The 11,297-nt window shown below is 38.3% G+C and overlaps 2 protein-coding genes across 2 annotated transcripts; one reads left to right on the top strand and one right to left on the bottom strand.

Moving 5' to 3' along the window:
• Positions 1-857: 857 nt before the first annotated feature.
• Positions 858-9,411, top strand: LOC131161474 (cyclin-A1-1-like). Its single transcript, XM_058117256.1, has 11 exons — positions 858-1,246; positions 3,051-3,429; positions 3,658-3,794; positions 4,859-4,951; positions 5,219-5,352; positions 5,468-5,543; positions 5,658-5,734; positions 5,837-5,870; positions 5,984-6,133; positions 6,230-6,364; positions 6,450-9,411. The coding sequence occupies exons 1-11, from the start codon at positions 1,049-1,051 to the stop codon at positions 6,519-6,521; spliced, it is 1,485 nt and encodes a 494-aa protein (XP_057973239.1). The 5' UTR covers positions 858-1,048; the 3' UTR covers positions 6,522-9,411.
• Positions 6,936-9,329, bottom strand: LOC131161473 (uncharacterized). The gene has a single exon (XM_058117255.1). The coding sequence runs from the start codon at positions 9,327-9,329 to the stop codon at positions 7,191-7,193; it is 2,139 nt and encodes a 712-aa protein (XP_057973238.1). The 3' UTR covers positions 6,936-7,190.
• Positions 9,412-11,297: the final 1,886 nt, after the last annotated feature.

The following is an 11,297-nucleotide window of genomic DNA, read 5'->3' as shown; positions in this document are numbered from 1 at the left end:
AAAAAGTAGTTGCCTAAAGTAATTTTTGAACTAGATGTCCATTTACAAGAAAATCTAATACTACTTAATCTTAAAACAAATACTTATTTTTAAAAAAATTAGATGGAGTTTAACTTATGAGTAAAATTGAGGGTAATTTATAATTTTATTTTGTCAAAAAGGGGAGTAACTTAAAGAGGGCATCAAAAAAATAAATTGACTTTTTTTTTTTTTAAATTTTGGAAAAAATCGGAAGCCACCTACATAGCGGTTCTGTCCTAAATTTATTAATAACCATCACTTATGACAGAGAAAAATCAAGAAAATAAAAAGACACTTGAAACTTACATAATAACTAATAAAATATCCTATATATCAAACTAAATAAAAGAAGAAAATAAAAAAATGAAAAAAGATATTGTACAAGCTTGTAATTTTTTGAAACTTACAACATTTTCCTCCATTTGAATAGAAATAGTTCATTGAAATATGATAGTGTTGTAAGGTGGACGCACGGTGTCGCCCTACATCTGACTCTAGTAAATGAAGAAGTGACCGTTTGAATTTGAATTTGAAAGTGGCAGGAAAGTCTAACCTCACCGCCTGTGACATTGGGAACCAAATGACTAGCCGGTAAAATCAGTTAGAAGGAATGAGAGTGTGAGAGAGACTGATGCTTGAATGCAGACAATATTTTAAAAATCAAAGAAAAAATTCAAATTGAGAGAGTGGGCCCCTCTGCGCCCGCTCCAGTAGTCCCCCAACGATTACCCAGTTGAATCAACGGTCAGGATCTCCCAGTCTCATCTTTTCAATTCAAATCAACCCCCTTCCCCGCTCAAAAAGTATAATAAATAACTATTTAATATCTTCTCCACACGCACCCCAAATCCATGCCCCCCTCCTCTCCATCTCACTGAGCACTGTTCATTCAGTTCAAAAGCTCCTGTCTCCAAGTACTATATCTGGGGTCTGGGGTTGCTGCGTTTGATTCGTTCTGTTAATTTCTTCATTGGTTTCTTAATTTAGCTGAAGAGAACAGAGGCAGGTCGACGGATTTAATAAAGCTATGTCGACCCAGAATCGCCGTTCATCGATGTCTTCATCGACGTCCTTGCTGAAGCGGCAAGCTGCGCCGTCGTCGGACAATCTCGGCAAGGTCCTGCCGCACTTGGCCAAGAAAAGGCCGCCTCTGGGTAACATCACCAATCACAACAATGTTTCTCAGAATGCTGCAGCTCGGAGCTCGGCTGCACCAGCGACCACGGTTTGTTTGATTCTTTGACCTCAACCATCATTTTTCTCGATTAATGATTTCCTGCAAAGTGGAAAATTCATTATTATTATTATTATTATTATTATTATTATTATTATTTATTTTTGTTTTTATTTTCAAATTTTATATTTTTAGGTCTTTCATATTTGATATCGTTATATTTTTGGGTATGAAAATATACAACACTTTTCAAGTTTCAAATGTTCAAAAAAGATTTGGTTTGTTTCATCTGTTGTGCTCGCGCTTTCGATGGTATTGGAGTTCTTTAAATGTTTAAAATTTTGGTCATAAGAAGACAAAATGCAATAAATGGAAGGTACTATTATTTTTAATATATATATATATATATATATGCAATAAATGTATGTATGTATGTATGTATGTATTCTCAGCATTGTATGGAACAGTATGTGCATTGGAGGTGTCTATATGATGCATAAGTGATAAACGATTGAAGAAGAATCAATAGCAGGCTTGACTGCCTCCTTATTCTTTAGCGGCCTACTTTCTTCAGCTCATTTAAAAAAAAAAAAGGATAGTTTAATATAATGTTTTCCCTGTATGCTAAGAATTTAAGTAAATATTTTTTGTGAGCTGCCTATAAAAATTAGTTGAAAGAAAACAGTTTATACGCAAACAATTAGATCTCACCTAGGTGGTCCTTGGTGATTGTCTATCAATCAAAACTTATTTTTGATGTGGGGAATGGAAGGTTAATTTACGTTTATCTAATTCTTTTTTGGAATTATTTTTCTCATATTTAAAAAATTGAAATATTTATGTTTAAATTTCGTTTGACATCAAATAAGATATTTGCAATACAAATATTTGATACATCTATGTTCTTGCAAATTTATTATGCCATTGCCATGAAATTATATTGACTAAAGTTTCAAATTTGACTTGTATTTTGGAGTATAGATTTGGAGCCACAAATTTGGATTTGGATAAATTTGGACAATATCCAATATAATTTTATATTACTTTTTTTTTTTTTTTTCCAAATCCACACAAATTTAAATTCAAGTCTCTCTCAAATATAAAGTTATGTTGCATTCGGGAGTATTGATCTCGGACCTTAGATTTAGATTTGGATGGATTTTGACAAATTTTGATACAATTTTATATTACATTTGATCTAAATCCAATACAAATTCAAGTCTAAGATCCCTCTAAATATAGAGTTATGCTATATTTGAGCTTATGGATTTCCAACATTGAATTTATATTTGGGTGGATTTGAATAAATTTCAATACATTCTATATTACAATTTTTTCAAATTCAATATAAATCTAAATCCGAACCCTCTTCCAAACATAAGGTTAAGGTTAATGTTTTTACAAAAACAGCACATTGTCAAAGCAATCATAGTTGTTGATGTTGTTAAAGTTACATCGTTTTTACATTTGCTTTCTCCTTGGTAAGTCTTTTTGCTACATGTTAATGGTTAAAATTCCAGATAAATAGCTATTATGAAATAGTAGGATAATCATTTCGGCCTTAAATTGATGCAGAATCTTCCATTCTATGTGGAATACTTAAATGAGTAAATTCTAAAGAATCTATTGACGTTTTTTATTTAATGACTTGATATTTGCCCCGAATGATTAATTTTAATGTTCCAGTGTGCTCAAATGCCGTGGAAAATGAATTGGGAACACTGTCTTAATAGATTCTTCTAAATCACTGTTGTGCAGATTTTGTGTTTCACTTTATTTTACTTCTTTCAGTCTTAGAGGTACATACATTCTTGATACTTTGGGAGATGATTAATCAAGTTCTTTAAATGTGAAGGTACCATGTTCAGCAAAAGTACAGAAGACAAAGAAGAAACCATCAACTTCAACTCATAATACAAGCATTTCCCAGACTACTTTGCCTGCTCCCCTGAATGTGAAATCAAGTATTGTTGTTTCCCATGAGGACACAACACTTGCCAGGAAAAATGAAAGTGCACCTAGTTTTAGTACTCCTTCAGTCCCCTGCAGCATAGATGTGTCACCAAGTCGGTCGGATGAAGTGTCAGCTTCTTTGGATGAGACAATGTCCATTTGTGATTCGTTCAAGAGTCCAGAAATTGAATATCGCGATAGTCATGATGTTTCTACCGTTGTTTCTATTGAAAGGAAAGCTTTTAGCAATCTCTGCATATCAGAGGACCTAGAAACAGCAGGTTAGATTTTTCTCTTGGATTTTTCCTTGTCCATTGTTTTTGCTTTTGTTGTCTGCATAAGTTTTCTCTTGATTAAGCATCAGCCATTTTTCATGTTCATGACAGAAGCTTTGAACATGGAAAATTGTGGACCATGAGTTATTGTTTCGCTGCCATGTATTGTGAACTGAAGGAATTTGTCTTCCTCATCTTCCCCTTAGGCTGAAGTTTTTCGTTTGGGATTTACAGGGACTATCTGCAGTAGAGACATGTACGCCGAGATGGAAATAGATGATAAAACAGCAAATATAGATAACAATTTCATGGATCCACAGCTTTGTGCAACCATTGCTTGCGATATTTACAGGCATTTGCGCGCATCTGAGGTGAGGCAATATATATATATATTTCCCATTTGTACATGTAATATACCATCTATTATGTTTCAGGTTCTACACTTCCCTGTAACTGTAGGCTGAATCTTACCCATTTATTCTTTCTTGTTGTGTTTGCGATCAGTGTCTTCAGAGGATTTTTTTTTCGCCTCATATTAGTGGCTCAAGCATTTAAATTTACACATTAGCATACTTATATGAGACTAAAGTCTCACAGATTGGGTTGAATGACTTGTTTGATACATTAGCCGGGAGCATAGTCACTTTCTACTATGCATACAAGATGAACTGAGATATCATGCATGTTTCTACTATGTTAGAATATTTGCTTAATTAAATTCTTCTTGCATTTATAAACTTTTACAATTTGCTACATTAATTGAATGGTTTGTGATTCAATCAAGTGTACAGTAAGTAAATTGTATCTTTTACACGTCTTTTTCATTTGAAAATCTTGATTTTTTTTAAGCACAATCCTATTTTAAATCATTATGGGCTAAAAGGATTATATCAACTATCCTTTAATAAATATAAAGAGGGTTTGAGCCACTATTTAGACTACCGATTAGGTTTCCCATGTGGAGATAAATATTTTTTATTTTTATTTTTAAATACACGCGCACTCTTTTTTTGGGAATTCCGTCAAATATTTTTGTTCATTTTGAATGAACAAGTTTTTGTGGAAATCAAATATGGAGCTAAAAAGAACATAGCACAAAAGACAACAATTGGTTAGAATCATCCAATTCTTGGGGATATCCTCTCTTGGATCCACATAATTATTTTGTGAGAAATTATATGCTAGATATGAATGTGATATCTGAGCACACATTTGTTTGCCATATAGTCTTGTTGCCTTTGGCAGCTTCTAGTTGAACATATTCGGTTGTCCATATGGCAGGGTTATAGTACATAAAACATTAACTGTGTGTGAGATTCTTTAAAAAATGCTGCATTATTAAGCAGTTTTAGTTGCTGAATATAATTTTTTCAGCTCATAAATCTTGATGTTTTACTTTTATTCATCTGATATGGATCTATTCTGGGTACTCTAGGCAAAGAAAAGGCCTTCCACAAATTTCATGGAAAGGATTCAGAAAGACATAAACGCCAGCATGCGCGCAATTCTAGTCGATTGGCTTGTGGAGGTAAATTATTTTTGGGGATAAAAAATTGAACCCCCTGCCACCATGCCTGGTTTCCGGTCTGCCACAATGGTGGTGCTTTCAAGGGACATTTCTAATTAAACTTTGCATCTTGGGGCAAAGATTTTCCCTTCGATTAGCAAAGATGTTTTTGTCAACACTCTATAGGAATACATTACTGCCAGCCAATCTGTAATTGTTTCTGCTTTGCATCTGGTGAAATCACAAGAAAGTATGTTTATTCAGTTCAACATCCAATTCTGGCTGCAGGTTGCTGAGGAGTACAGGCTTGTTCCTGATACATTATTTTTGACTGTAAACTATATTGATCGTTTTCTTTCTGGGAACATAATGGATAGGCAACGGCTACAATTGCTTGGAGTTGCCTGCATGATGATTGCTGCGTAAGAGGACAACTTTTCCCCTTTCCATCCTTTTATTATCTCTATAATCTCTCTCTCTGAAAACTTAATTTGGAAATGATGTCAACCTTAATACTAAAACAATTAATGTTTCCAGCAAATACGAGGAGATTTGTGCACCACAGGTGGAAGAGTTCTGTTACATAACTGATAACACCTACTTTAAGGAGGAGGTAGGCATTTCTTTCCCTCTCTTTGAGCTGAATTTATGCACTGGCTAGGTCGGTTTGCAAGTAGAGCTATGCTTCATAATTTGCATAAGCATTAAATGGTATGGCATGTGGCAGGTTTTGCAAATGGAATCCGCTGTTTTGAATTACCTGAAGTTTGAGATGACAGCCCCAACAGCAAAATGCTTCTTACGGTAATGACTCCTTGTTCTTGCATTCACCTCATCCCTTTCGTCTTTCAAGCTGTGTTAGGTATTGAATTTCATCCAATTCACTGACACTACAACTTCATTCAGGCGATTTGTACGTGCTGCCCAAGTGATTGAACAGGTATCAGTCTTTTACTGCTAGATGTTCCCTTTCCTCTATTTATTCATTCATTTATTTATTTTAAAATTCATTTGGACTAAACTAACTTCACATATTTCCACCTTTTTCTTCAGGCTCCATCATTGCCGCTAGAGTGTTTGGCCAATTACATTGCAGAGTTATCTCTACTAGAGTACAGCATGCTTTGTTATGCTCCTTCTCTCATCTCTGCTGCTTCCATTTTCTTGGCCAAATTTATAATTTCCCCGACAAAGAGACCCTGGGTATGTATTGAGCAAACACCATACAGATTATGCTGGTTTTAAGTATACAGGGGCTTTTTAAAAAGCAATAACTCAATCCCACTTGTTTGTGTACAGAATTCTACCTTACAGCATTACACCCTTTACCAGCCATCTGATTTGCGCAACTGTGTCGAGGCATTACATCAACTTTGCCTCAACATTGACAATTCCACCTTACCAGCAATAAGGGAGAAGTATAGTCAGCACAAAGTAAGCACACTCTCTCTCTCTCTCTCTCTCGGTTGACATTCTTTTATCCCAATCTAATCTATAATATGTTTTTTCTTTGCATCAGTACAAGTTTGTGGCGAAGAAGTACTGCCCTCCCTCAATACCTAAGGAGTTTTTCGACAACCTAAGCAAGTAGGGGGCTCCAGAATTGTTTCAACCTAATATGCACTAATCTACTCAGAGCTTCACTTCAGTTCCTAGCGATGGAATCTGATCATTTTTACTTCTCAACAATTTTCTTATGATAATGTGTGATTAACATTTCATAGGCTAGTTGAATGCTCCATCTCATTGAACATAATGTACAATATTATCAACTAGTTCAGATTTTCTCCTAGTTCAAATTCTTCCAACTTCTCACTTAAAAAAAAGTACACTAACACAACTCTGCTCATGCGTATAAGTGAAGAACACTTGCTACATGTTTGGTGTACATTGGAACGGAGCTAGAATTCATAAACAAAATTGACAATGTTTGATATGCTGTAATGAAATGGATTGAAAAATAGGTGGAATAAAAAACCATGACAAACATGTATAAACATAAATAGATTATAAATAGATGCTATATAACTAGAGGAAGTGAAAAACTACAACAGCAAATATTTTTGCTCGTGTTCATTGCGGAAGTTCAATTCTACAGACCAAAACAAGAAGCACTTTTTACAAAATTCATGGAATGAAAACAGATTTATCATTTTCATTTTTCATATTATTCCTTTTTACGTCATTCCATTCCAACTATGACTCCAAGGTAAAGTGATACTTACATTGCAGTCGGGGCTTATAACCAGAATATGAATAGCTAAACACATCGAGGCAGGGTGGGCACCAAGGGTGGTGCACCCCCCACACCTTGGCTCGGAGCCCCCTTGACCTTGAGCCAGTGACAATCTTCAAACGAGCACCCTAGCCCACTCATTGGCTGCTCTACATCTTCTGGCTTGATGAATGTGGGGCCCCAAGCAGGGGTCCCATCCTCATACGAGTTGTGTGTCAATCTGCGTATATCAGAACCATCAAATTTCACAGTGAAGATCTCACCGTAGGGTTGGTAGTGGTGCGGGTTCGATATGGGCTCTGCGGATACGCCTGCATAGTCGGAAGTAAACACGATGCTCTTTCCATCCGGGCTGAAGCACGGGTGGTTGGTCCGCCCGCCCAACCCGCTTTGAACAACCTTTTTCAACCCGGTTCCATTCGGGTGGATTGCATACAATTCGAAGCTCCCTGTACCCGGGTTCTCCCGATCCGTCGCAAAAGCGATCCACTCGCCATCCGGTGACCAATTACACATCGTGTCCGTCCACGGCCCTTCTGTTAATTGGTGGATCCCACCTCTCTCTCCATGCACGGCGTCCATTATGTAGAGGTTCTTGTGACCCGACCGACCCGACCGGAAGGCGACCCATTTCCCGTCCGGCGAAGGGGATGGGAAGGCATTATTTTGACCACCTGTAGTCAACTTTGTGTAGCTCGGATCGTCGCCGCCGTCGACGTTGATGGAGATGACATCCACACCTGTGCTTTCGGATGCAAATGTAGGACCGGTGCTAGTGTACACGACCCCTTTACGAACCGGGTCCCAAGAGGTGGAGAAGGCGGTGCCGGAGAAGACCTCTCGCCGGTTCGAACCGTCCCAGTTCACGACGTAAACGCCCGGAAACTTAACAAAGGCGATCCGGTCGCCGGCGGGTGAGAAAGAAGGGAACGAACCGTCGACTCTGAAGAGAGACACTTCCGGTGATGGAGTCTGGAGGTTTTCGAGGAAGAGATGGGGGCTTTTTCTTCCATTAATGGCGCCACTGCATCTGTGGTACCCGATTCGGGTCGAATCGGGCGAGATGAACGGATTAAAGTGGTGAAATTGAGGCGAAATGAAACGAGTCAGCTCTCTAAACTGGTTTGAGACAAGATCAAAGAGCTCGATATGGCGAAAATTTGAACTGGGTCTTCTCGTAGCCACCGCAATGAAGCTTTTGTCACCTGGCGAGGCGGCCGGAGTGAAAGCGTGGAGACCCGGCGGGGTAACTCGTTTTATTAGAGCCGACCCGGCGTGAATCGGTCCGTTATCAGGAAGAACCGCTCTGTAGATACTCCACCATCCATCACTGCCTCTCCGGTGAAAATACAGAGTCGACTCGTCAGCCCAAGTTGGCCACCCGCCGTGTTGCACGACCTTGACTCGGCTTGACCCGTCCTGAGTTCTGAAAACATAGATGTCGGTAACGAGTTCTTCAACATCGCCGTCCCAACCCTTCTCGCCGTAAGAAGCCACCGCCGTCCAAGTACCCGACGGCGACACCGCAGGGCTAAAATCCGCCACACCATATGGCGTCAGCCTCCGAGTCACCCCGGTTCCCAAGTGAGTCGAGTATATAGCAGCCCAACTCGCCCGGGGCACTCCCGAGTTTTCGTGAGTCGAAACGTACACCAGAAACTCACCCGTTAAACTCGGCTTATCCTTCATGGAAACACGCCCTTTGCTCTGTTCGCTCCCTAACAGGGGAACCTGAACTCGCTCCTGCACCTGAAGAGCAGATCGCTTTCTGACGTTCACCGGAGCATCAGAATAAATTGCATCGAGGTATATGTTGGAAGACCCGTTTCGCTCCGTGACATAGACGAGCTGGAGATCGGGTGTGGCCGGGCTCTGGACTAGGGTTTGATTGCGCAATTGAGGGAAAATTGACGATGATGATGATGACACAGAGGGGAAATGGCCGTTGAAGTTGACGGACTCGCCGTCGGTGATGCGGAGCTCGTTGGCGATGGTTAGTGGGTCTGAGGATATCGGGAGGGAGAAGATGTCGAAGGCGTAATCCGACCTGCCCAGCGTAGTGAAGATGATGCTGGTGCGGCCATCGACGCCGTCGTGGTCTGCCGAAGCGCGGAGGAGGAAACAGAGGAGGGTGAAACAGAGAGGTGCTGCGTAGGGTTTCATCTCTGCAGAAGAGGAAGGAGTGTGTGACAGACACAAGTGGATTGATTACTCTCTGCGGATGCGATGAGAACTTGGAATTAATGGAAAATTTTAGTAGAGAGAAGATACATAAATAGGGGATTTGGTGGCGCAAGGGATGACGTAGCAGGAATTGGTGGGTCCATATCTGAGTTGGATGACACGTGTCAGATTCAAGAGGCTGAGCGTAGGGTACGTGGGACGCAGTATAGACCAATGGTTCATTTCTATCCATTCGTTTGGGAAGAGGGAATCCTAGTCCATGCTCTCATCCATTTCTTATTTATTTTATAATAGCTGATGCGATTTTTGGAGCACCCAACTGATGCCTGTCTTATTTAACCAGAGCTTTTTTTTTGTTCTCAGTTTATCTTTTTTTTTTTTAATATAAAATAATATATTAAACAATACCATATTTAAGAAAATATTTCGCAGAATGATTCAGATGTAGTTTCGCTGTTTGGTTCAGCGAGATTTAGATAGCGAGATTTATTTGAAAAAATGATGCGGTGTTGGATGTGTGACAAATTTTACAGGTTCATCCAGCGAGATTTGTTTCAGAATACTAATTCGCTCATCCATCCGTTGTTGGACGCGTGACAAATCTCGCTTCTTGATCTAACAAGATTTGCTTCGTCACTTACACAACCCTTTCTCCTTCCGTTTTGTGCGCGAATAGAGAGTAGGGTACCTAAGCAGACGTTGCAGAGAGATGGAGAGGAGCAAGTGACCGTTGTTGATGCAGAGGGCAGCAAAGGCCGGATGTGTTGTAGGTGGCCGTTGCTTGTCGAACGGGAGGCTGCTAACGTTGAGGAGTACCTATATAAACAGAGGAGATGGGGTAAGTGTATTTCCACCACTTGCTTTTTGTTGATAAAATTGAAATTCGTATTTTTGATTGAAGAGTTTGTTAGTTGGATTGATAAAAGTTTTAGTATGCTTTATAAGTTACTATGTAGCTATTTTAATTTCTTGTTTGAAGGTTTCGTCTGGAAACGCCCAAATTTAAGGTTAGGGTTTTTCTTGATTCACTGTCTTTGTTATGTGTTATGTGAAATTTACTTTTTAGTATGCTGTATGTATACCGAAATTCATATGCTGTATTTATGTCAAAATTCGTATGTGAAATTTACATTTCAACTTGCTGGTGTGTATTGATTAAACATTTTTGTGGGGATTTGGTTTAGTTTATTTTGAATGTGTTCATAGAATTGCATTGCTAAGAATATTATACCTGAAAAATAAAATTACTATTTCATGAAAATATTTTTTTGTTTGGCATGATGGGAATAAAAATTCATCATATTCAATATAACATGAATATTTTAATGTAATGTTAATAAGGTTCATGAATGCTAAAGTTCGCAAATGCTTTTAAATTGAAATAATAATTAGATTACTTTTATCCTTGTAATTTGAAATGCATTTATAAAAATTCTTATTATAATATATTTAGAAATAACACTTAATAATAATCATAATAGCAAATCAAAATCAAGCAAAGAAAAATAAGTAATGCAATATGTTTATCAAATAGACTCAATATGAACACCAAGCAAAACTCTTGATAAATGCTTTGGTAAATTACACACATTAAACCAACAGTTCATGAACTACAAACTAAATCTTGACATAAGCAAACAATTTTTCTAAGAATAAAAAAATAGAGACGATGGCTAAACTCTCTCTCTCTCACACACACACACACACACACACCTACCTTTCCTCTCCTTCCCTTGGGTTCCCCTTGAAGTGACCCTAAGAAACCTTGAACACATAAGCCCCTAAAGCTAAGTTTTTTATAAATACATGTATGCTTGCTCATCGTTATGTCATTAATTTTCTGGAGTAAAATTTATACACTTTTGTGCGAGTATAATGACAACTAGTAAGATTGATCTGCTCTTTTGTGATACTTATTTTTAATAATAATATCATAATTTAACACAT

The sequence above is a fragment of the Malania oleifera genome, chromosome 8 (genome assembly GCF_029873635.1).
Source record: "Malania oleifera isolate guangnan ecotype guangnan chromosome 8, ASM2987363v1, whole genome shotgun sequence".
NCBI classification, from domain to species: domain Eukaryota; kingdom Viridiplantae; phylum Streptophyta; class Magnoliopsida; order Santalales; family Ximeniaceae; genus Malania; species Malania oleifera.
The sequence above is the reverse complement of the archived record's forward strand: the minus strand, read 5'-3'. Positions and strand labels throughout refer to the sequence as shown.